General features: G+C 40.2%; 1 protein-coding gene across 2 annotated transcripts; it reads left to right on the forward strand.

Moving 5' to 3' along the window:
• The first annotated feature begins 366 nt into the window (after positions 1 to 366).
• MYOZ2 (myozenin 2) lies at positions 367 to 26,734 on the forward strand. 2 transcript variants are annotated; one of them, XM_067562437.1, is made up of 6 exons: positions 367 to 512; positions 1,109 to 1,211; positions 7,836 to 8,005; positions 16,128 to 16,257; positions 18,261 to 18,444; positions 25,722 to 26,734. In XM_067562437.1, exons 2-6 carry the CDS (start codon positions 1,136 to 1,138, stop codon positions 25,951 to 25,953), a joined length of 792 nt encoding a protein of 263 aa, XP_067418538.1. In that variant the 5' UTR covers positions 367 to 512; positions 1,109 to 1,135; the 3' UTR covers positions 25,954 to 26,734. The 2 variants fall into 2 exon arrangements, with proteins under 2 accessions (XP_067418538.1, XP_067418539.1); XM_067562438.1 differs by having other exon boundaries at positions 16,146 to 16,257.
• Positions 26,735 to 27,442: the final 708 nt, after the last annotated feature.

The following is a 27,442-nucleotide window of genomic DNA, read 5'->3' on the forward strand; positions in this document are numbered from 1 at the left end:
CCATAAAAGCATGGTTTCATCTTTCACTAAAGGATTAGTCCATTCCAGTCTCATCAGATATAGTCTTCCTCATCCATATGTTTATCACCTTATTTTTAAATGACTTTTCCTTGGTTATAACATGGAGATTATTCTTCTTCAAGGTGACGATGGGATGATCTGAACCAGTATGAAGAGAGCATTACATGAAATCCCCCAATAAGCTCTGGAAGAGAGACACTCTCTTTGTGATGGATACAGCTGAATCCTTTCTGTTCTCTTCTTTCACCAGGAAGATATGACTGGCTGAAGTGTTTGGTTCTATATATAGCTGGTTGATGTCAGCTGGATGCCAGTCTCTTTGGAGTGGGTCAGCCCCCAATTTTCTCCGTACTAGGCACCATGCAGACCCAACCACAAGGATAGAAACCATCCAGGACCAGGCAGGTCATCCCCATTCATAACAAACTCCAGAAACTTCACCAAAAGGGGTTGGGATTGCTTTTTTCTGCACAACAAAACCTGCCAATAGGGTAAGTGTATTGTTTCTGGAAGTATTTTGACATTGTTTGTTCTATATTCTGTTGCACAGAATAAGTTTAGGTAACACCTTATCTCAGGAATAAAATAAGATGTATATTTTTATGTAGTGGGGAATCCACTTTGTTTGCTTATTTAAAGATGCTTTAGAAAAGTTGACTAGCTCATCCACCTTTTTTGCTGTCACTTTAAGGAGTTTGCCAGAATTTACCAGTTTTTGAGATTGTAGATCAAGGGTTAACAAAAGAAAGCATTTAAAATAAATCACAGATTTGCATTTTTTTAAAAATATAGTGTGTAGAAATGAGAAGGCCCAGACCACTGCCACAGATCTTGCTACAGAGTTTTTGTAGCCAACATATAGCATGTTCTCAGGACTTCATATCCTTGAGTAGGAGAATGTGTCTCTGATCTGATGTTTGCAATGAATGGTTGCCAGTGTATTTGTCACTGTTAAAAAGGCAGCTTAGCCAAATGAGAAATAACTATACTCATTCACCAATCATTCTGAAGATCATGATAGAAATAAAAGTCAAATGGATTGTGTACACTGGCTCAACAATGTAAAAATGTGGATTTTTTTTTTCAGTGAGGAAAACCCCATCAGACAATTACAATGTTATCACATTCTGCCATGGTCAAAGAGAGGAAACAACAAGCATCAGCCATTATGAAGGAAATCCACAGAGATGGTATAGAGCTAAAACCTGTTACTGTATGTCCAATGTCCCTCTAGCCCTTCCTAACATTTCTTTTTAATCTTACACTTTAACTCTCTTGCAGCTTTGTCTCTAAATATTCTGCCATAAATAATCCTGTGGGGGTATCATGCTGCCTATGGTAACTAATCCTTTTGTAGTTGTCTCTTTTCATTTGAAAGCTATTTTCAGATGAACAACTGTTATGAAGGAATGAAGTAATCTAGCAGCTGATGTACATTCTGCTTGGATTGCCTTTCAGAATATTATTTGGGGCTAATATCATGACTGGATTCCATCCTACAAGATTATTCATATAGGAAACATGATTATCTGTCGATATCTTTTTTCCTGTTTTCCATTTCTTTTAATGTGCATGACCAAAAATATTTGTATCAATTTATAATTCTCCTTCTTCCCTTCAAAGCTAGCTATTGGGATTAATAACTAGCCCTTGTCAGTTCTCTCCAATACATAGTAATGACCAATCTTTTAAACAGCAATTTAACTTTTCTGTTGCTATTTTGAGGGAAATGGAAGCAGCTATGAAAATCTTAACTTGATTTTCAAAAGTGGGTGCATAAGGTTAGGTTCCAAAGGTGAGACTTTCAAAAGTGCTTATGTGATTTAGGAGCATATGTCCCATTGACTTTCATTGGGACTGTGCTCCTAACTCAGATGCTTTTGAAAGTCCCACCCATAAAGCCTTATTTAGGTGCCTAAATAAGTGGCCTACTTTTCAAATGTGCTAAGCATCTATCAGTCCCCCTTGAAGCTGTTTAATACTCAGCACTTTTGAAAATCAGGCCATTTATTTAGGTGCCTAAATATGAATTAAGGACCTACTTTAAAATCTATTTATGAAACTCGTGCTTTATTCTCCTGCTCACATGTATTGTGATAATTTAGACAACTTACTGACAAATAACCCATTTAGATTACTCACTAACAAATATGATTCCAAGGAAAGTAAGATAGGGGCTCTTTGTGTATGTACAAAAGAGAATCTGTAAGTGCCTGCTCATTTCTTTAGATTATTGACTTCTTATTATTTCTTTAGATTATTTAAATGCAGTTATATTAGACAGTTTAATATGCAAGTGACTTTTGCAATATTTTCATAGATGCCATTTCTGGATCCCATGTCTTTGCATTTCAAGATCATGTAAAACAAGCTGTACTGGAGCCAACTATGGATTATTTAGATACTCCACATATGCTGTAGTTGTCTCTGAAGTACCTTTATTATTTGGTAATTCATTTGGTAAAGTTGATTGCAGTGATCAGTTAAATCATCCAGTTGATCATTTAGGCATTTGCTGAGGGCCACGTCCAGTTTTAATTCAAAATTAGTTAATGGGCCAAGTTTTTAAATGTAGAAGTTTAAGAACCATGCTCAAAAATATGTGTGCCTACATTCACATGTACAATTCTTGCAATTATGTGTATAGATCAGAAATTTCTTCATGCAAATGCATGTGTAAATACCCAATTTGCAATTGTAGTCAAGGTAACTGCGACATTCAATTCACAATTGCTCACATTTTCACATACACAAGTGGGCCTCTCTTTTAAAAATTTGACCCTAGATTGGGCATGGGGAACTGGTATGAAAAAGAATCCAAACATTCACCTGAAACTGCAATGGAATTGATTCCATGTCTGGATTAAGACAATGTTGTTGGAACTGGGAGGTAGAACCCATGACAGGAGGGGGTCTGAATGGGGCAGAGGAAGAGTAAAAGGCAGCAGTGCAGTTCAAAATACAGCTGATTGCTGCTGATGATTACCTGTTGGCATGGACTTGTGTAGAAGATCAAAAATTTAGGAGTGGGAGAAAAAGTAGAGTCTGTCTGTGTAGGACTGAGGATGGACAGTCCATCCTTCTCACTGATGGTGCAAAGGATGAATGGGCTAGGAGAAAGATCTTCTGTAGGGGCCCTGAAGATTTTGAGGGAGTGGGCACAAAATGCGGTTGCATCTGAACCTATTCAGTCAGCATTGATACAACTTGAACTGAATCCAAGCTTTTCTGAGGTTCAAAGAAGTTTAGTTAACATATTTTAATCACTTCTGCACTTCCTGTTTTCAGCTAAGAATGTAAACTGAAAAACCAAAGTACTATGAAAAAGCTGCCCTCTTGGTATCTTTGACTCAACCCAAACCTGGTAGTACTAGAAATCTTATGAAGCCTTCCTGCATGAGAATTCCATGCCTGATAGCTGAACCACTAATGTTCAGACAAGCCTTGAAGAAGCAGTCAAACTACTTGATGTATTTTAACTTTTTGAGACTCAGTGATCACTACTTTAAATTAATTTAAACTTTCCAATCCTGGACACTTTCTAGACATCTGGGGAAAATTGGGTTTGAATGTGGACTTTAAATCCTCAAATTCAAATTCAGAGGTTTGTTTTGACCCTTTAAAAAAGATAAAAAGCTTGGATCTGGGATTTTGATTCAGCCTATCTTTTTTCCCCTAACTGCTGGCCTGCAAACTTTAACCTGAAATCTTAAAGATGAGCTGTTTTCTTTTTGTTTTTTTTGCATCATTACCAGTAATAATGATTCTGCACTTGGAGTTTAGCTAAACAATTCAATTATATTGCTTGAACCAGAAAAGAATCCCACCCATTCTCCCAAAGCTGCATTGGCTCTATTGTTAACAGGAGTAAAAAACAGTTAAAATGCATTTTACTGAGTAAGTAGCTATGGCTTGGAATAGTATGCATGAAGCAGATCTATTGCATAAAGAGGCCCCATTTTTATTCAATCACTTTTCTTTCCATACCACATTAAGATAAGTATTGAGATTCAAACTCTCTGTAAACAGATTCATACCAAGGGACTTATAAATGCTGATACAATAGAAAACCTGCTTGCTCTGCATCACTGCTTCAAATCTGGGCCAGGTTGGCAGAGACTGAAAGCTGTTACTATCCACCAGCTCTTTGGTGGTTTGTGTGAAATAAGTTTGGGGTGTCATTCCAGTCCCTTATGGGCAAAGTCCACATGAGAAAACACTACAAAAATAGGAACTAACAGGCATCTTTTTTGTTCTCTCAAGAGAGAGTCCAGGTATTAAATGGGCATGGGAAATGTAGCTATCCTCTCACCTTTTCTGGTCTCCCCAGTTAAGGATGGAGGGACATTGGCAGCATGGCAGAGGAAGACTTGCATTATTCCTACTTTTGCTAAATCTGTTTTGTAGAGGGCTTTATTTTCTAGGCCTGGCAATCTGTATCTGTTGCAAATGTTGATTTCACTGTAAAAGGTTTAAATGCAAGTGAAAAAATAAGTTCAAAAATGTTTTTTTAAGACAGGCTGAAGTTGAATTTACTTATAAAAATATGAGAAAATCCTTTGCTCATTCATTTTTAAAAAAATACATGTATTTTGGTAAAGAAAGCCTTTGATAGTTGTTAAGTACTCCTTGATCACCTTTAAATCTAGTTTCCAGTTCTATATAATATCTTTAATGCATGCTTCAGTAGTTATGTGTTTAACTATCTTTTGTGGGGATTTACAGATTCTTATTTCTGATTATGTGACAAACATATATTATCTAATATTCATGATTAAAATGCATAATCTGCAAGAAGATATTTAGAAGATTTTAAACTGGAGGATTAAAAAGAGATTAGGGGTGGATGTGGGAGGAAATATATAAATCATATTTAAAATGAAAGCTGTTATGATTTTAAGGGACAAGGAGGACTTGGCAGGGACAGAGAGAGAACTGAGGCTAAAAGGTTAAGATCAGGATTAAAGCATGGGTCTGCAGGTTTAAGTGTCAATTTCTGAATTTTTAACTTTTACATTTGGAGATGATCCTTTTATCTTCCTGTAAATGCCACCTTTTTATTCTTCTCATTACCTTCATTGCACTGAGACCAAAGCAATCCCTATGCACATCATTAAACCAGGCAGCAGATTAGATTTTAAATTGCAGAAGACTGGAGTAAATCTCACATTTACGTTTCTTGGGTGCTGCCTAGATACACAACGAAACACACCATTGGTTACAGAGTATTTTGGCTCCTAGCTGAGTTAACATAAATGAGAGCTGTGCACACAGATCGAGGACAATATGTGTCAGAGGCAACAGCACACAGGGCCCAAAATATTCAATATTCAGTGTGGAGCAGATGATTAACAGAGACTTGGGTGTGGCTGAATTGAACTCTCTCCATCCTATTCCCACAAAATTTCATTGTGGGCCAAGTTCTAGGCAGTGGAGCAAAACCTGATTGAAAGGAGCTTTGTTTTGCATGAAAATTTTGGTGGACTAAGGGGTGAAATCGTCAACTCCAACCAGCTAGGATGCCAGCTGAGATAGGCCCCTGACTTTTGGATGTGAGGGAGTTCAAAATTAAGTTCTGAGTCAAAATTTTGTGGATGTAGCCCATAACTAGCACACACTATCTCTATCATGTTGCCTATAAATCATCACTATCTGGCATTGGTTAGGCAGTGGGCAAGCTGAGACATCTTTTATCATGCTGAACTCTCTTAGTTTTATTGTTACCTCTTAAATAACAGGAGGGTATCAGGGTTCTTGCTCATGTTATTTTTAATGCAGAAATGCATGCTCCTGATCCTGGCATTATCCATAGCTGGCTTGATCCTGCTCCAGTTGAAGTCAACTGCAAAAATTGGGATGACATCAGTAGGAGCAGAACTGAGCCCACCCAGATGCAAGTCCTGTGCCTGCAAACTTCTCTCTATGTGAGTTAAGGGGAAATCCAAAATCTCAGCAACCTGGGTATTAAATGAGTATTTAATGTACCCATGTCATTTGGAAGAGATTTATATTTTCCAGAACATCAAGAATTCATGTTGTTTAGGTTCACTAAGCTTCCAGTAGATATTACACAATACATTAAAAACAAGAAACTATAGAAACTCTGAAAATAAATATTAACATTTCTATTATTTTTTCAGTTCTCATTTAATACCAAATGTTTCCTTAGGTACCTACCGCTAATTTAATCTGTAATGCAAAGTTAAGTTTTGCTCTTCTGTGTGGATGTCCTGGAAGAAGTTAAATACAGTTTCCAACATGTAATTTGATTTCAGTTCATTTTACTATATTGCATATATTTACACACTAACTGAAGCCTGAATATGCTGTAGTTCATAAAAAATATTTAAAGAAATTAGGGCATACCAAAATGTCGCTTTGAATAAGCAGAGCAAAGATTCATATTAGAGCCTCAATGCAATTTTGCATAGCATGATGTTACTTCATATCTTGTCCTTAAGCTTATAAATACCTACAGAGACTGATTCAATTATTAAAATGATGAGCATGGACAATTGTAAATGACAAAGTAGAAGAAGATGCTTAACAACGTTATTTTTACTGGATGATCTAATTACTGCCGCATCTGATAAAGGCTACTTTCCAAGCTCTGGCAGAAAGAAATTAATAACGAAATAGTTTGCTAAGTGTTGAAGTTATGATGTTGTAAAGACTAAGCAAGGGCTTTAAAATTGAGGACACTAGATGACAGAGTTCTTCAAATCACTGTTTGCATTCTCAGTGCCACTAGTATCCTAACTTCCAGAACTTCTCCATAGGACTGACAGTAAAGTTTATGCCATACAGGGCTCTCTGCCCACAGTCTTACTCTTCCCCCTCCGTCACCACCTATGCATGCATATTCATTATCAAAGTCCTCCGTGGTTACAATGTAAAGCCAAGGAAGTGATCTTTTTCCCAAGCAGGGACCTAAGTAACACTGACAGCAGTAATTAGATTTCCAACACTTGTTAATCTTTTGAAAAGAGTTGCTTGTAATTTTCCTATTAATGAGAATTATTAAACACTATTCTAAATGCATCTTGGAAAAAATAGATAATTATTCTGCATGAATCATATAGAAGGGAGATGAGTTGTTAGAAGCATATTTTAATTAAGTCTTTCATTTTCATAAGCTGGACCTTCATCCTGAAATTCTCTAAATAAAACTATTAAATTGTGGCTCTTAGCTAATATTCTGTTATAGTATGTAGCTAGCCTAAATCTCTAAAAATCTGAATGTGAGGGAATTATTGAGATGAAAACTATTGAAAGCAATCAGAAATAGGAAGATATATGTAAAAAAGGCTGAGGAGTCCTTTCTCTCTCCAGTCCAGGATATATACTGTATATATCTAAATATCTATATTTAAATATATATAGATATATAGATATATATATAGATATATATAAAAGTGGAGTTTTGACACTAACTTCACTGGAAGTAGGATTTTACTGACCACTAAGAAATTATATTGTTAAGACACAAAGGGCCTGATTTTCAGAAGAGCTGAGCACCTACAACTCTAATTGAAATCAACAGGAACTGTGGGTGCTCAGCTCCTTTGTAAATCAGGCTGTAAGGGGTTTAGAAGCTCATTCCAGGCTACAAGATACTTCACAAATGACTGAAAAAATGACTGATTTCACTAATACAGCATGAAGCATGAGGCTATGTGTTACTGGAGGTACTGGTGTGCATTCTTGTTGGACTACAGATATAGGGAATATAATAATAAGCATTATGTAGAAAAAAAGCAGCATTTAAGGAAAGCAGAGAAGGATATTCCACATGCTTGTCTGTTGTGTTACAGAGTCAGATGGCCTAGACCTTGGAAAGAAGATCAGCATCCCCAGAGACATCATGGTGGAGGAACTATCAATACTCAGCAACAGAGGTGCAAGGCTATTTAAGATGCGTCAAAGGAGATCTGACAAGTACACCTATGAAAACTATCATTATTTAGCAAATAAGCAAAGGAATGTGAGTATTTTGTATTACAAGTTTCTAAATACAATACAAATGAGACCAGTGTGGAGTTAACTACTATTTGATGATACTGATTGCAAGAATTATCCATAGTTTTAGGAAAAGATGTGTACTGAACCACGACCTGGAACTAGGCTAGTGTGAAGCACAAACTGAGCCATGTCACTTTGAGTTCTTCTAGAAAAATGAAAAGGCTCAGATTTGGATGCTGCTTTTAGGTACCACAGAATGGGACAACAAGGTTCAAGGGCCTCAGGTTCAAAGGATTCACATCCAAATCTGACTCAGGTCAGTAAGGACCAAAAGTCATTACCTTGTGACAGCTGATTGGTGATTTAGGAATGATGTAAAGATTACTTTAAGGACAGTTGAGGGCTTTAAAGATGCAAAGTTCTATATAAATGGCAACTATTAATATTATTATTGTTATTATTACTATTAAAATAGTTTGGTGGTCTTATTCCAGTTCCTAGTCCATAACCTCACCTGTGAAATTGGCACTAATAGTCTTCCTTGCTGGCACGCATAGCAAAGAAGTAAGGGATTAAACGGCCATGGGGACAGAATTACCCCTTGAGCTGGTCCCTCAGGAATAGGGTTGCAGCACATTGGTGAGGTAGTGGGAATTGCTGAGTGGGAATCAGATGCTCCTCTATTCTAATACTGGCTCTGGCTTCATTCCTTCTGTGGCCTTGGGTAATACACCTAACCATAGACAACTTGTGCCGCCTCATGTTGGGGGACACAATGTTAAGGGGGGGACATGTGACCGCCCCATGTGTTGCCTCTGGGAGGAACTTCCAACCCCACCTCCCTGGACCAAGGCAACCAATCCCACCTGCTCCTGGCGGAGGAGGGGGGGGGGGGAGGGACCACAGGAGCAGTGAGCACATGCCTCTGGGCCTGGCTGGGGAGACTCACAGCAACAGTGTCTCCCTGGAACTCACGGACACCTTAGCAGGGGAGGCACCGGATGTGAGCAATGCCCCTACCCCCTGCTGAGCATAGGCCAGGGACCCTGCTCCTGGCTCCTTCCCCAGTGATCCCAGTCCTGCACTTAGCCCGGGGCTACTACACTCTCCCCTGCCCCACCACAGTTACCTGCGGGGCTGAGAGGCAACTTTGTCCTTCTCCCGTTGCACTTCCCCCCAACACGTTTCTGGTTGTGGCCGCTCTCCCAGGCAGCTGGGCCTGGGCAGAGAGTGTGCCGCTTCTCAGACGGCTGAGGGTGGCTGCTCTGGGTCGCTGCCTCTTGTGCAGTGTGGCAGCTGCCTGAGAGAAAGCCTGGCAGGGGAGGCGGTGGCAGCCCGCCCCCTCAACTCCCTGCTCAGGCCTGAGTGCTGGGGACAGGGGCGGAGCAAGCTGGAAAAGTGCCGGGGCCGGGGGTGGGGCTCTGGTTTCTCTGGTTTGCTTGGCCCCCATCCCTGGCAGCCGGGCCTGGATGGGGAGCAGAGGGGCGCGGCCACCTCTGCCTACCCACCCGGGTTCTCACAGGCAGTCACCATGCTGCACAGAATAGCAACCCAAATTGGCTGCCCTCAGCTGGCATGAGAAGTGCCTCTGTCCCACCCTTCTGCTCCCTGCCCAGGCCCAGCTGCCAGGGACAGGGGCCAAAAGTGCCAGGGGGCAGACACAATGGGAGAAGGAAAGAGACTCTTTCCACCTCCCCCCCACACCAGGCTGAGCAGAAATCTGGGGTGGCACTTGACCCCCATGCTTCCCCTACACGTCGCCTATGCACCTAACCCATCTGCCTCTATTTCTACAAATGTAGAAAATGTGATGATTACATTTACAGATTCACCTCACTCTCAGGTGTGTTGTGAGGTTTAGTTAGTTAAGGTTCTAGCCTGCAAAAAGCATGTGACTGAGGAGCAGAATTTGTCCCAGCATCTTTAAACTGCTTTGAAGAGGAAGAGAGCTGTATCAGTGTATATATAAATATGATTATGATTGATTAACCTAGAAAACATTTATTGCTAAATAGCAATTCTCATCTCTCAACAGTTTTTAAAACTTACAAAGATATTTCAGATGGTAATGCTAATGCTTTCACCCCCAGTGCAACTGCCACTGAATCAGACTTCCATTGACTTCTATGGGAGTTGGATTAGATCCTTCATTTGGGGCAAGAAAAATAATTAAGATATATAAGGTATTGGTGTGATGCAGTATAACATTTTTATTGGCATGAAAATGGGATGATCAGCACATTACTCAGGAGTGGCAAAGCATCAAATGCCAAGGAAAATTCTATACTTCACCACAGCATCATGTATTTTATTCTGAGAAGCTATTTTAGCAATTCTTACAGTTGTAAACATGGGGGAAAGGTTGGGTACTATGCTGAAGCCAGGTTGATTAAGTTACCATGAACTGGTCTCAGAGTAACAGAAATATTAGTACTAATAATTAATTAGGGGAAAAAAGGGCAATAAAATAACAGTATCATCTGCTGGATTCCAGGAAGCTTTTGGTCCAGTTCATGATGAGGAGCTTTGGGTAGCAGGCCAATAGAAAAGCCATCCCCATTCCCCACTGCCCATGCTAACCAAAATGCTGAGGTTTGGCCATTGGTTTGTTATATTAATAAACACGGGTTGAAATCCTCAATATCATGCCTGAAATCTCCAATTATCTTGCTTTGTTACCTATTCAAGGAAGAAATCTGTGCTTTGTGATCTGTTATAGTTCAAAAGCCCCTGCTTTTTTCAGCTCAATAAATGGATTTAGCTCAGAGATGAGAATCTGTCCCAATATTCTTTCATGGACAAAAAGGTAGATTTTATATCTAGTTTTTTGTGACGAGTAGAAGGAAAACTGCTGGTGATTGGAGCCTCCAGATTTTCATTCACTCAGCTGAAATTAAAATAAGGACTAGGGCTAAGTTTTGACCTGATGTTCCGGAAGTGCTGATTTTCAAACATACTGAGTGTTCAACACCCATGATAATCAGGCCATTTATTTAGGTCCTAAATGTGGATATAAGGGTGATTGGAGCCTCCAGATTTTCATTCACTCAGCTGAAATTAAAATAAGGACTAGGGCTAAGTTTTGACCTGATGTTCCGGAAGTGCTGATTTTCAAACATACTGAGTGTTCAACACCCATGATAATCAGGCCATTTATTTAGGTCCTAAATGTGGATATAAGGTGGGATTTTCAAGGGCACTCAGCAGTGGCTTAACTGCTCCCAGTAAAGTCAATAGGAGCAAAATTATCTGAAAGCTGAGCACTTTTAGAAATCCCACCCTAAAATATCCAACTTTAGGCAACCAAGTATGAACATTTTGACCTTATGGTTTAATATTTATTTACGATGAAAAATCTGAGGGCAGGAATAAATTAGCATGGCTCCATTGAAATTAATGATTTACACTGCCTGAGGATGTGGGCCTGAGATTTTTAAACCTGTGGGTCAGATTCACCAGTACGCTCTGGCTGATTTGCACTACTCTGGAAATGCAAAACAGCCATACACTGGATTTAATTGGCCAGTCCCTGAGGAAACATGCTACTGACAGCTCCTTCCCCCGCAGCTGCATGTTAACTCCTTATGTAATAGGTAATAGAGGCTATGCAGCCAAAGTTAAGTCTGTTACTAGCACCATAACTCACATGGGATTCCTGCAGTCAGTTCCTTGTTCTGTGCCCTCTTTGGTATTCTCCGCAAAGGCAAGCTGAGCTCCAGCCATTCAGTATTCACACAGACCCAGGGGAAGGGAGAGAATGATGCCTCTTTAGTTTCTACTCTCCTCCCGTAAGTGCCTGTTTGGCCAGCACTTGTGTTATAGAATCATAGAGTTGGAAGAGACCTCAGGAGGTCATCTAGTCCAACCCCCTGCTCAAAGCAGAACTAACCTCATCTAAATAATCCCAGCGAAGGTTTTGTCAAGCTGCAGCTTAAAAACCTCTAAAGATGGAGATTCTACCACCTCCCTAGATAACCCATTCCAGTGCTTCACCACCCTCCTAGTGAAAAACTTTTTCCTAATGTCCAACCTAGACCTCCCCCCCTATAACTTGAGACCATTGCTCCTTGTTCTGTCATCTGCCACCACTGAGAACAGCCTAGCTCCATCCTCCCTGGAACCCCCTTTCAGGTAGTTAAAGGCTGCTATCGAATCCCCCCTCATTCTTCTCTTCTGTAGACTGAACAAGCCTAGTTCCCTCAGCCTCTCCTCATAAGTCTTGTGCTCCAGCCCCCTAATCATTTCTGTTGCCCTCCGCTGGACTCTCTCCAACTTCTCCACATCCTTGTTGTAGTGGGGGGCCCAAAACTGGACACAATACTCCAAATGCGGCCTCACCAATGCCGAATAGAGGGGAATGATCACTTCCCGTGATCTGCTGGCAATGCTCCTACTAATGCAGCCCAATATGCTATTAGCCTTCTTGGCAACCAGGGCACACTGCTGACTCATATCCAGCTTTTTATCCACTGTTACCCCCAGGTCCTTTTCTGCAGAACTGCTGCCTAGCTCATTGGTCCCCAGTCTGTAGCTGTGCATGGGATTCTTCCATCCTAGGTGCAGGACTCTGCACTTATCCTTGTTGAACCTCATTAGATTTCTTTTGGCCCAATCCTCCAGTTTGTTTAGGTCCTTCTGTATCCTATCCCTACCTTCCAGGGTATCTACCACTCCCCCTAGCTTAGTGTCATCCAGATCATTGATGAAGATGTTGAACAAAACCGGCCCCGAGGACCGACCCCTGGGGCACTCCGCTTGTGACCGGCTGCCAGCTAGACATGGAGCCATTGATCACTACTCGTTGAGCCCTATGTTCTAGCCAGTTCTCTATCCATTTTATAGTCCATTCATCCAATCCATACTTCCTTAACTTGCTGATAAGAATATTGTGAGAGACAGTATCAAAAGCTTTGCTAAAGCCAAGGTATATCATATCCACTGCTTTCCCCACATCCACCGAGCCAGTCACCTCCTCATAGAAAACAATCAGGTTGGTCAGGCATGACTTTCCCTTGGTGAATCCGTGTTGACTGTTCCTGATCACCTTCCTCTCTTCCAAGTGCCTTAAAATGGATTCCTTGAGGACCTGCTCCATGATTTTTCCAGGGATTGAGGTGAGGCTGACCGATCTGTAGTTCCCCGGATCCTCTTTCCTCCCTTTCTTGAAGATGGGCACTATATTTGCTTTTTTACAATCATCAGGGACCTCCCCCAATTGCCACGAGCTTTCAAAAATAATAGCCAATGGTTCTGAAATCACATCAGCCAACTCCCTCAGCACCCTCGGGTGCATTGTATCCGGCCCCATGGACTTGTGTATGTCCAATCTTTCTAAATAGTCTTGGACCTGTTCCTTTAGCACTGCGGGATGTTCACCTCCTTCCCATTCTGTGCCGCCCACTGCAGCAGTCTGGGAGCTGACCTTGTCTGTGAAGACAGAGGCAAAAAAGGCATTGAGTACCTCAGCTTTCTCCACATCATCTGTCACTAGGTTGCCTCCCCCATTCTGTAAGGGGCCCACACTTTCCCTAATCTTCCTCTTGTTGGTAACATACCTGCAGAAACCCTTCTTGTTCCCCTTCACGTCCCTTGCTAGCTGCAACTCTAATTGTACTTTGGTCTTCCAGATTTCATTCCTGCATGTTCGAGCAGTGTTTTTATAATCCTCCCTAGTCATCTGACCAAGCTTCCACTTCTTGTAAGCTTCTTTTTTGTGTTTAAGTTCACAAAAGACTTCTTTGTTAAGCCAAGCTGGACACCTACCATATTTGCTATTCTTTCTGCACATTGGGATGGTTTGTTCCTGTGCCCTCAATAAGGTTTCTTTAAAATACAGCCAGCTCTCTTGGATTCCTTTCCCCCTCATATTAGTCTCCCAAGGGATCCTGCCCATCAGCTCCCTGAGGGAGTCAAAGTCTGCTTTTTGAAGTCCAGGGTCTGTATCCTGCTGTTCTCCTTTCTTCCTTTTGTCAGGATCCTGAACTCGACCATCTCATGGTCACTGCTGCCTAGGTTGCCACCCACTTTTACTTCCCCTACCAGATCTCCCCTGTTTGTGAGCAGCAGGTCAAGAGAAGCACGGCCCCTAGTTGGCTGCTCCAGCACTTGCACCAGGAAGTTGTCCGCAACACTTTCCAAAAACTTCCTGGATTGTTTGTGCTCTGCTGTATTGCTCTTCCAGCAGATGTCAGGGTGATTGAAGTCCCCCATGAGAATCAGGTCCTGTGAACTGGAAACTTTCCCTAGTTGACCGAAGAAAGCCTCATCTACCTCGTCCTCCTGGTCTGGTGGTCTATAACAGACACCCACCCGACATCACCCTTATTGTTCTTGCTTCTAAGCTTAACCCAGAGACACTCAACTGGCTTATCTCCAGTTTCATACTGGAGTTCAGAGCAATCATAGTGCTCTCTTACATACAGTGCAACTCCTCCACCCTTTCGCCCCTGCCTGTCCTTCCTGAACAGTTTATACCCATCCATGACAGTGCTCTAGTCGTGTGAGTTACTCCACCAAGTCTCAGTTATTCCAATCATGTCAGTTTCTTGACTGTGCCAGGACTTCCAATTCCTCCTGCTTGTTTCCCAGGCTTCTTGCATTTGTGTATAGGCACTTGAGATAACTAGCCGATTGCCCTACTTTCTCAGTGCAATTCAGGAGGCCTCCTCTGTTGCACCCTCCTCCTTCTGCTTCCTTGTGGTGTCCCACTTACCTTCGGGCTTGGGTCTCCATCCCCCATCGAACCTAGTTTAAAGCCCTCCTCACTAGGTTAGCCAGCCTATCTGCGAAGATACTCTTTCCTCTCTTCGTTAGGTGAATCCCGTCTCTTCCTAGTAATCCTTCTTCCTGGAACAACATCCCATGATCGAAAAATCCAAAGCCCTCTCTCCAACACCACCTGCGTAACCATGCATTTACTTCTGCAGTGCGACGGTCTCTACCTGGGTCTTTTCCTTCAACTGGGAGGATGTGCTTCAAACTCCTTTATTCTCCTTCCCAGAGCGACATAGTCCGCAGTGATCCGCTCAAGATCATTCTTGGTATTCTTGGCAGTGTTGCCTTGATCCACTCTGTGCCTTATGCTATAGGGGGTGATTTTGCTTGCTATGATTAAAATGATCTTTCTGATATTACTTAGGAGCATTCTAAAATGTACTGATCTGATCAAAAATATTTCCTTTGTTACAAGTTAAAAAAAAAAGTATTTGTTTTGTTTTTTCTAACTTAAGGAAATCCTACTCCAACACAGTCTATATTTAAATTCCTTTTACACTGTGTGTCATTGCTAAACTAAGTTACTGACTGGTTTTTTTATGAGCCTCTGATTCTGTATTTAAAGAAACAATGATTAAAACTTTGTATGTTTCCTTAAACTAATGACCTGATGGGAGGTGTGGATAACTCCATCCTATCAAAAATCTCCAAGAGGTGGTTGTGACTACTGTAAAACAAGAAAAAACAGTCCCACAAAGGTGTATAGATTTTTTGTGTGGCTGATGCATTTTCAACTGGTATACAAAAAACATCTATCGAGAATCAATGGCTTTTACATTAACTCACCAGATTGCTTGAATCCTAGGATTGGAAGGATGATTGAGGACAGAGTTTCTCAACTGGTGGAGTCATGATCTGTGGAAAAGGGGGGCTGTCATGAAAAACAATCAGGGGTAAGGGGGTCCTAAGGCATTGAAATTCTTATTGCAATCTAAAGCAAAGAAAATCTTGCTCCTCCACTCCTCGTATACATTTACCCTTCAAGGTCTAGTATTCTCAGTCAGCCTCTTGAAACATAAAGCCTCCGAAATTATATAGGCTTGTCATTGTTATCATTGATATATTTTTTCTCTTACTTTTATAGTACATGTGGGGGGTGTTCACAAACACTTTTGTCTTTAAATTTTGTCACCAACCTGAAAAATGCTGAGATACACTGATCTAGTAGATAGGGTCCTGGACTAAGAGGTGGGTTAATTTCTCAGTTCAACCACAGACTTCTTATGTAACCTTGCGCAAATCATTTAACTATCCCCTACCTCAGTTTTCCATCTGTAATATGAGGATAATACTTCCCTACTTCAGAGAGTCACACAATATCTCTTGACACGGATGGGCTATCAATGGTATATGTTTCTATTCTAATGCAGCGCATTGAACCTATACAGAGTGTTAAGATGGAAACTAGCAGTGTTGAAGCTGGTCAACAGCATGCACCAATGACACCTCCTAATACACCTGACCCACGGAGCCCACCAAATCCTGAAAACATTGCACCAGGTACAGTACAAACTACTTAATTTGTGCATGTATTGAGACTCAGCTATTTCACAGCACAGAAAACAGCAGAGCATTTTTTACATGATCATTAACGGGATATTTATTAGGGATCAGCAAATTGATTCAAATGAGGTTAGAAGTAAAGAACTTATCTGAATCTTCATCTGAAATGCAAATCAGTGTGGTTAACTTGCTTCAGTGTGGTTTTTTAAAAACCTTCATGTGTCTCTGTATTGTCTAGTTTCACACACAAGTGGAAACATCTAGATACATTGAGAAAGGCTGTTTTCATGATATCTATGAGCTAACTGATGCCATGAAACACTAGAAATCCCAGGAGACATTCAGTCATGTTAAATTTTCAGCCTAAAGTATATTAGATAAGTTTGGATAAATGTCTGGGGCCAGATCATCAGACCCTAAATCTGCATAACCCCATTGATCTGATCCTGCCAATCTTAATTGTTTATCTGTACAAACTTTTCAACCATCTCAGATTCAGCCTCACTAATTTTATTACAGCTTCTAAATGTGAGTCTGAAGCCACTGCAGGTTTTGATTGAGTCCCATATGTGGGAATAGCTCAGACAAGAATTTGTATTTCTAGCTGCAGAGACTTTTTCTATTTTAAAGTCCTTGGTTGCAAGGATCCTGTTTTCTTTATGTAAATCCCTGAGCTACATGGAAGCCTTATTTTGTTTCTTTTAAAGACTAGGGCTGGCTGAATAATTTGTGACAAATAATTTATTTGGTGAATATAGCTCTTTTTCTTGGTTGTGAATTATCGATAAGCAGGCAGTGCTTTTTACAAAGTCATTCTTTGCTCAGCATTATTCAATGCATGCATATTTTGTACAGACTTTTTCCAGCCAGTGTGAACTGAATCAATGCCACTCTATCAGTGACTGCTAAAAGTACTAGAAGCTTTAGTGCACTGTGTATCCACAAGCCCAATACAATGTGAATGGGTGCAATCTTTGTTTCCAAAGTTGAGGCACGATCTAAGTCTTTGAGCTCATTGTCTGCAGAAAATATTTGTCTGAACTCTGATTTTTTTCTGATTTGGAAACAAAGCAGTGTTTTTTATGCTGAAATGGAGCAATAGAATTAACTTAGATAATTAGAAACCCAGTGAAGTAAAAAGTTAGGAATAATTTTCCCTCTTCTTCCAACAAATAGTTTAGATAAAATCTTAGGACAACCCCTTGCTGTTTTTAATACTTTCAACTATATACTAAGGGATAGATTCTGCCACCCTTACTCCTGTTGTGCAGCATCTAATTATGGAAGTAGCTCCACTAAAGTCAATGGAACTACTTGTGTAGTAAAGTAATGATCAACAGGAAGTAAGGATGTCAGAACCTGTCCCCCATTGATAAGGGAGAGACTGGGACTAATTCTTCACTTGCTTTCATGGTGCAAAACAATGGAGAATCAGGCATACAGGATGGATTTTCAAAAGTACCTAAGGGATTAAAAGCACAGGTCCCAGCAACAGGCAATTGAACTTGTGCTCCTAACTCCTTTTGGTGCTTTTAAAAAGCCTACCCAACAACTGGTCTACATGCAGAATTGAATGTTTTCAACTAAAGGTGTGGTTTTAAACCCATTTAGTTAAGCCAGTGCAAAGGGCTGTGTGGATACTTGTACTTTGGTTTAAACCAGTTTAAGTCAGTAGAACAGTTTTAAGATAAACCAAAACAAACCATTCTTAAACCTAAATAAGAGCATCCACAAAGCCTTTTGCACTGGTTTAACTAAACTGGTACAATCCCCTGTGTTTTCTTCCTATTTCTATGTAGCCTTAGGCAAGTAACTTAACCCTCTCTGCTGTTCAGCTTACCCCTTTATAAAATGGATCTATAATCATTCTTATCTACTACATAGGACTGTGGTGAGAATTAATTAATATGTGTAATTGCCTCTTGAGATACTGGGGTGAAAAGTGCTATAAAATGTAATGCATGATTATAATTATTTATCCTTAATTTATTTTCATGAAGGATATTCTGGACCACTGAAGGAAATTCCTCCTGAGAGGTTCAACACTACTTCTGTGCCAAAATACTATCAGTCCCCCTGGATAGAAGCCATCAGCAATGACCCAGAGTTATTGGAGGCTTTATACCCTAGACTGTTTAAGCCTGAAGCAAAACCAGAGTTGCCTGACTACAGGAGCTTTAACAGGTAATTCAGGGAGAAGGTCAAATTTTACAGGATGGTAGAAATACATATGTGAAGTGGAATTTTTTTCACCAAACTGTAGGGAAAGAAACTAGTTCTCTCTCTCTCTCTCTCTCACACACACACAACACACACACACACACACACACGAAAGACCTTAAGGGGGAAAGCACAATTACTCTAAATCTAAAGAATTAATTATAAAATAAGCTCTAGCATAAACAACACAAGAGGAAGATCATAGTAAGAAACTAAGAAATAATTAAATAAGAGCACAAGAGAAGAGCATTAAGAGAAGAGCACAGTATCCAATGAAATGAGGAACTTGATGGAATAAATAAGATACAGCAAGGGCATAATCCAAATCTTATTAGATCTTTCCAATGACTTCAGTAGGCACTGGATCAGGCCCTAAGTGAGCACTGTGCAAAAGAGACTTTTGGTTAGAATTTGGCTCATAAGCTCTACAATAGGAACCATCAATTTTTGTTTCTTTATGTTACAATCCACAATCAGCAGATTAGAGTTTTAGGGTCTGATCCAACAAAGAGCTGAGTGCCCTCAACTCAGGGTTGAATTTAGGGGCAGGCGACCCAAGCAACTGCCTGGGGTGCCAGGCTCAGGGGATGCTGGGCTCGGGGTTATGATTTTGTTGTTAGTGACAAAAGGGAAAATAGAATGTTTAAAGTAAAATGTTTCAGGTATTCTGTATATGGATAAATCATGCCTGCAAATTGTGCATTGAAGTTGTGAATTGGGTTACAAATGCAATAAAAAATAAAGTATTCAAAAGTTTAAAAAATGGGGGATAGGGGTGCCGAAGATGCTCCTCGCCTGGGGTGCCATATGGTCTAAGGTGGACCCTGCCTCAATTCCCACCTGCTGCCCTTAGAAGCCTGGGGAAGCTGAGAGCACTCAGCCCTCACAGGGGCTGTTCAACCACCTGAAGCATCAGACTCTCCAATCATGTTTAACAGGCCATTGCAATCTGTTAACATCTTAAACTAAGAGAGTTCCATTTTAAAGCTGCAAAATAGTCACAAAAATAAAAACTGGCACCAAATACAAGGTACAGTGTATGGAGCCTGAAGGGTCCGAATGAGAAGTTATTTACACAGTAGCTGGCGTACTGTGGTTTTCATTGGAACTTCTTGTTATGTTGACATTGGTTGGAACTTGGAACTATTTTTGGAAGTTTTAAGAAACATCCAGACCATGCCTCCCACTTTTATTCATATTGTGCACAATATCTTCTTTTATTAAAGTAACAAACTTTTTTTTCCCTAAATGGCTCCTGTTTAGCTCCAGCTGATTAAGCCAAACCAAAAAACCCAACAAAAAATAAAAACAAACAAACAAATAAACCCAGCTGTGTGGCAATCTACTGCCATAGAAAATGGGAGAGTGTGGCAATGTAAATCTGTAGGAAATTATCAAGACCATTAGCTCCATTCGGTAGCATGGAGATAAGCAGATGGACTTAAATTATGGGTGTGAGGAGGGGAAATACAACTATGCAGGAATGCATCATTGCACTGCATGAGCCTCCCCTAAATCTGCTTCACAACAACTATGTGCCAAATGAACAGAGTGACAGATAAACAAGTGATAGCTACTGACCTGGAGGAAGAGCTGGGAAACTGTGTGCTGTGTTCCCCTCAGAAAATGATGCAACAGATACTGACTGGAGAGGTCATGTGACCACAGCTGCCACCATGGGAACAATAGCAGCACAATTTAGCTACTATGGTTACTAGCACTACAGAAAATCTGATAGACATAGACAAGGAGACAGCAACTGAGTGACATGCTGCCATTAGTGAGGAAGGGAAGAAGTAGGGACTGCCCAGAGGCAGAATTGATATAAACATGTGCTCTGAGGTCTGTGTCTTCTGCAGATTTTCAACCTCCTCAGGGAGATTAGGCTCTGTTCACTGCCCATTTCTAATCCCTACCAGTCTTGTTTTTCCATGAGGATGATGTTGTGCAACTGCCAGTTCATCAGAATCCATGTATCTTTTGGGGTGCATACTCCTCTTTTTGTGCATTTGTACATGGGAAAGGTCAGTTTCATCCCTAATAACTGTTATAATAAATTCAAAGCTGCCACTGAAATTCAAGTTTAGGTCTTACATGTGATCCAGAAAGTTTTAAACAATGGAAGTGGTAAATTCAATATACAAGGCCCCATCTGGAAAAAAGCACCAAACTATGCCAGGTCGAAAGAGACTGTTGGATGTGACCTCTAGTCACTATTTATTTATGAGCTCTAGTCACTATTAATGAAGAAAGTGTCTAGCTAATTGGTTTCTTTTATTAGAATCTGCATACATGCAAATGATAAAATATTGAACAGATGAGTTGTAATGTCATAATGACATCACTGTGTTAGCTAGTATCAGTCAGGGTTTTCAATCCCACTGTGTCACTCCAGGAAGAACCACTTTCAGGATTTGGTAATTCTAAGTACAATGCAACACATTGATACATTCACCATTAATCAGTAGAAGGTAAGAAGGAGAGGCATGAGACTCCAAACATGGTGTTCAGATTATTCTTTGTCCATTCAGCTATATTTGTTAAAATGACATTCTTTGACTTTAGAGCCCAAATTTAGGATCCTTTCACTTTCAGAACTGTTTGCTCAAGCACCACTGCCAATGAAATCAATGGGACTTCAGTGGAAGATTTTCTTGACTAAGAAGTGGGTTAGGTGGGTTGAATAAGACTCAGTCCAGAATGACTTTAAATCAGGACTATTTTAGACTGTATTGAAGCAAGAAAAGAATTCAGAACTTTTTTGTGCAGAAATGTATCGATTGCCTCTTCCAGCAATACAGGGCCCAGCCTCGATTACATGTCAATGGCAGTTTAACCACTGACTCTAATGAGAGCAGGATCAGATCTCAGGAATTAATATAGCTAATGGTCTGATTTTGGGGTTGGTTTACACAACAGGAGCCTGGCAGCACTGGTAAGTCCACCAAGGAGAGGGCTGTGGCAGCAAAAAGCAGCTGAACTTGCCTCTCTGCTAAGGAGTTATAGATAGCCAATGCAGTCCAAAACGTATGTGGTATGCAGTAGAGTGCACAGTCAGGGTGACCAGAACACACTGGCTCAGAAAATACCTTCAGCAGCCTCTGCTGGTAAGGATCCTGTGAAGTTCCTAGTGAAAATTAGAAGTGCCCTACTCTAATGGATACTCCTATAAGAAAAGGTAAAACTACCTGCTTTTCTTTAGAGATGAGTCCCCAGTGGGACACAAGGAGAATTAACTGGCACAGGGGTAAGAATGTCAGATGGGAAGAATCTATCCAAAAATCTGTTTGGAAAAGACAATGTGAATTATTTTTGCTGATTAGTTTATAACAGGAAATTAATTTAACCCCTTCCTTCCATCCTCTTTCCAGAGGGGAAAAAATGTCAAAAATAGAATTATAGGTAACAAGTAAAACACTGCAGTTTGCCTGCATCTGACAACAAGCAGGTTTGACTGGTTCTTCTTCTCCGGCTCAGGCCTCTCCCTTCCCAAAGTCTATTGCTTCTAAAACACTAAAGGAATCCAGTCCATCTGGCTAGTGCTTTGCTTTATTGGTTTACAAACCGTGGTTCTTTTTCTGCAAAATGTTAAGTGCCTCCTGTCAAGTGTGGAGTGCCCTCAACTTGCAAGAGGCAGGCACTGTCCTAGCACAGTCTAGCAGACAGTCCATGCCTCAAAAAGCTTACAATCTAAACAGACAAGACAGACCCAGAACAGCGGGAAGTGTATAACACACAAGCAGATAGCAGCAAACGTAATATTAGTGCCATGATTTATTTATTTATTGTGGCTGGGTTTAGTTAGGAGGGAAGCGGATAAATTAAAAGGAAAGGAAAGGCACAGGTGACATTGAAGGGAAGGGGGTGAGGGACGCAGGGACTGGGAGAACAAGGTAAGAGAGAATGAAACTGAGGTGAAGAGTCACGGGGAGGAGAGGGTTGGAGCAAACAGCCAATTGGCACAGGAAAGAGAAAGTCTAGTGGAAACTGTAAAAAGGCCTCTGAATGTCCAAAGGTTCCTGCTTTGGCTGCTTCTTCAGCTGGTCTAACCCACTGGTGTCTCTGCATGGTTCCTCTCTGCAGTTTTTTCCCCAAGGCAGCCTGGTGTGGGAGGGGACATCACCTGAGTCCTAGTTTCTCCAAAGAGAGTGGGCGTGTCACGGGCATGTCTCCACTGCACAGCTCTAAGCAGAATGTTCAAGAAATTATGTTCACATTTTAAAGAACTCTGGGTAAATGAATATATTATTACCTAATATATAACTATAGTAGCTAAGCCAGCGTAGTTATAAACATTGTCTCTCAATCTGTCAACCTCCAAAAATTTCAGATGCAAATTCTCTCCTTTATAGGAATAATTTAATAATGATTTAAAGAAAGAAAGAAAACACACATATAGAGCAGGGGCTAAAAAAAAACAACATGTGTGAGATGTTTTTAAATCATGCATCAACTTTTTAGGAATATATAAAGTGAATATTAAACCATCCCCTAAACTTCCTGGTGCCACTGCCTTGAACCAGCATGTTCTCTCCTATAATGTGCAATGACTATTTGGAATTTTTTAGGCACTGGTTTTGGGTTATAGACAATGAATCAGAGCTCAGATTATATGCTTAGTTTCCAAGCAATGTAGGGCATTCCAGCACCTTGTCGTCATACAATTTATTGCTCACAGGAAGATGTATTGATGCCAAGAAGGCTAAATTAACATTTACTAGCTAATTACTATACTCTCTTTTATGCAGATCAGAATGTATTTCTGCATAACACGCAGGTACGTGTTAATGCATGATCCAGATAGGACAGCTTGTGTATAGCAGTTATTAATTTTTTGTAAGATCAAAAGATATATGGTGAATTTTCATAAAACACACAAATTTGAATGTGTTATCTATACCTTTGTGCTCTACATATAGACAGAATTATAAAGGGAAGCAATTATTTCATTATACAAAATATTATAAAATAATATCAAAGTCACAAACACAAAATTAACATTATCCTTTTGTTAATTTACAAATCCATAAACATTAAAGAATTCATTAACACTATCATGAGAATATACATTTTAATTAGAGCAGCAATTAAAATGATCGTTATTTCCCAATATCATGTAGGTCACTGCACTCACTCTGTGCTGATTATAAAGTAATTATTTTTAATCAGTAAGGTACAGTATAGAATTTGACATGTGTACCCAATAAGAAAATTTCCAGGCTCACTGGGATTATGTCTACACTGACGGTGGCAAAGTCACCGCTATCAGATCAACTTATCTGGATCAACTGAACTTTCAGTGAAGATCCGCTCAGTCGATCCAGAAGTCAATGTTATTAATCCACCCCCGCAAGTGGAGTAGCTCTGTGTCTACGGGAATGTGGTTCCCATTGGCGCAGTGCAGTGAAGACGGCACACAGAAGAGAAGCACAGCAGTTGACGGGAGTTACGCAAGTTCTTTGCGTACTTTGCGTAATTCCTATCGACTGCCGCTGAATCGCGGAGGTAAGTGTAGACCAAGCCTTAGACAGCCACTGTGTGTGAAGAACTCCCATTGATTCCAAAGAGAATCTTGTGAGTGGAGTGACTGCTGCTCCAAAATCTGGTCCTTTATGTATCAAATGATGGAGTTTTGGAGCCTGATCCAAAATGTACCCTCCATTCCCCCTGAGTGTGATGATCAGAACCTTTCACGAGGCACTTATCACTTTGCCAGGATCAATCTTTGGAACCAGAGTTGTCCCTTCTGGAGATGTATCTATCTGCAGAATTTCAGTGAACAGTCTTTGCACACCACAAAGAGTAGTCTAGTTTCTAGTAGATCCTTCCCTTTGGATTTTTTTGGGTTTTTTTGACACTGTTGAATTTTGGGGTTTGCTTCTCTGGCAGTGGGTATTACTTTACCATGCATAAACTGTTGGAAATTCTAGTAGAATCTTCAATTGCTCTCTTTTGGTTTCTGCTGGTGTTCATTGATTTGTTTTAGCCTGCATTGGAGGACCAGTAGCCCCAGACTAACAGATTTATTATCTGTATCAAACCCAGAAAACCAAGTGAGCCAACCCAAAGTTCTGAGTTTTCAGCTGGAATTCACTTGGGTGTGTCACTACTTACGTGGTTTTGTGGCAACTGAGAATCAAGATCTAGTTAACAAATCTTAATCATTTCTTTACTAGCCATAATCTAGATATATCCAAGGAAAGCTATTTGACCAAAAGGTATGGCCGCATTTGGTACAATTTATTTCTGTTTGGTCAGGTTTGCTTACACATGGGGTTCTGGAACAGCTAAGGAAAAACTCTCAGCCCAGGAGTCTGCAAGTACAAAAGAATCACAAATTGTATGTGGAAATATTGTTATTTTAAAATATTTGCAAATACATTTAACCATGTATGCATGCTAAGTGTTTCTTATCTTTTGCTTTTTTACGCTAATCACTGCAGGAACATTTACCTTTAAATAACATTAAAAATAATGGCAGCAGATAAAGGGCTAGATTTGGCCTGGGTTTCTGCAGGGCTCCACCAAAAGAAACCCAGGCAGGGCCCTTGAGGCACAAAGTCCGCTTCAGAGAGTAGGTTTCAACTACAACATTGTTTTTCACCAATTTAACTAAGCCAGTTTCTAGACCAATTTAGTTAAATCAATACAACTCTTGTAAGTAGATCAGGTTATTGTTAATCCACTGACTTCAGCATCATTAACTCTGATTTATAGTGGTGTGAGATCAGAATCAGGCCCTTACTGCTTTAATTCACCTTCTTGAGGTCTGTAGTACACATTAGAAAGTAGAATAGAATATGTCTGGAAGAAAACATGTTCTGACTCTCAAAATAGTAGGGGAAGAGGCTGGAGCATATACTAGACCTATCATTCGCAAGGTAACTTCAGTGACTAAATCAGCAATCATCAGACACTTACTTTGTTACAACTTATTGTTCAGTCATTTTTCCATCCTAATATTGAGTAAGTATGACTATGAAAGAGGCTGAGAATAAGCAAGTATCTAAAGAGGAACAAAAATGAGGCATGGAAGAGAATTTGCCAGAAAAATAATCAATATATGTTTTTTTTCAAAAGTTTTTCAAGAGATCTCAAAAAGCTAGGAATCATATTACTGTACTGAAAAAAGTCATAAAAAATGAAAACAAAAGCATTATTCTTTTTCAGCTCCTACGGCAAAAGAAAAATGGGTATTGTTAAAAATCACATTTCACTTTTATTTTTTCCCACCATCACAGGGTTGCCACTCCATTTGGTGGTTTTGAGAGAGCATCAAAGCTGGTTAAATTCAAAGTACCAGATTTTAATCTACTACTGCTAAACGATCCCAGGTTCATGATCCTCGCTAACCCTCTTTCTACCAGGAGGTCCTTCAACAGGACTCCTAAAGGATGGACATCTGAGAAAATTCCCATCATGTTAATCCAGCCTTCGGATTCCAACATTGTTCCAGAAACTGATGACCTGTGAAAGGGAAGCTGTTGTTTTACATTTGGTACAAAATGCTGAAAGCTGACCATAAGAATCAGTCTGTTATTATTTTGACTTTTAATAGATACTACTTGCAAATAACCTTCCTTGGTAGCTGAAGTCTAACTAATAACTTCTGATACCGTATTCCTTTTCATAAATTTAATTTCATCTACAGACCTAATATAAATAAAATAATTTGGCAACTATTCATTGAAACATTTTTTATTTTTGTCTGTCTATACATTTTACTTTTTCACTTTTATTCTTTAAAGAAAACTTGATGTTTCAAACCTTTGCAATGCCATATTAAGAGCAATTGTGATGAGGAAAAAATGACTCTGACATCACGGCATTCCATGTCTATTCTAGTCCTAGCAGATCCTCTCTATGATACCATGTCAGATTTGTTCAGTATATTGTCAGTACTGCCTGTTTATCCTGGGATTTGGAAATGAAGCTTGGACTCCAATCTTGCTCTCATTGAGGTTAAAACAAGTTTTGTTTTTGGCTTCAGCGAGAGCAGGCTTATGGCTTATGTTTTTGCTGACTTTTGTGTCACCACCAATAGTAAATTTAGCTGACCAAAAAGAGACCATACTTTAAAGATATCGGCATGCCAGCTGCAGAGCTTTCAGGCTGGACTCTGTGTCTCCTGATCTCTGAGACTGTCTCTCTTATATTTTACATTGCATTAATGTTGGGTGGAGAAGGTTTTCCATGGAATTTTCTTATTTGTTATATTTAAAAGAAACAAAATGAATAAACACATTGACTGGAACTTAATCTGTGACTATTTGGATTGATGCCTCCAAAACTCAGACCACCTGGAACTCAAGATGCTCTTATCCACCCTCAAGAATTTAGGTCACTTCCAACTTGAACTGGCCTCCGAGTTTAAGATACCAACGTTCTAAGCTGCTCTCTCTTTTTAGAGAGAGCTAATAGCAAATTCTACTGCAAATGCATATTAAGCAGTGTGGCAATGCACCTCTATTCCCATGTGGTTCTCCCTCTGGCAGGGCTGGTGCCTGGAGCAAATCAGTCCTTCTCTGGAGGTTTCTAATTCTTAACAGTGGTTAATTTATAATAATCAGAAGGTAGACTTCAGGATTGGCCTAAGTGGTTTTCATAAGCAAAACCCTCAATGCATGCAAACACACACACCAAAAAAACACATTTCCTTTGCTCCCACCAGGGCACTGTCTTTTATTATGCTTGGTTGCGAGTTCCTGCCCAAACAGCAGTAAACTCAATATTGCCCCTGTAGGAAGGAGAACAGCTTTCCCCCAAGAAGAAACCTTTTCTCTCTGCTGTCACCAACTTTCTGTAGCTTCTTTTTTGTCCCTCCTCTCTCTCTTTTTCTCTCATTGACAGGAATTTTTAAAGGTCACCAGCAGCCCTTAATTGGGCTCAAGTGTCCCTAATTAACTTGAGGAACCTTTTTAGCTCATAGGAACAAGAGCTTTAACCATTCTAAGGCTTGCCT

The sequence above is a fragment of the Emydura macquarii genome, unplaced genomic scaffold (genome assembly GCF_026122565.2).
Source record: "Emydura macquarii macquarii isolate MOO-44397 ecotype Brisbane River unplaced genomic scaffold, CSIRO-AGI_Emac_v2 contig_2429, whole genome shotgun sequence".
Taxonomy (NCBI): domain Eukaryota; kingdom Metazoa; phylum Chordata; order Testudines; family Chelidae; genus Emydura; species Emydura macquarii.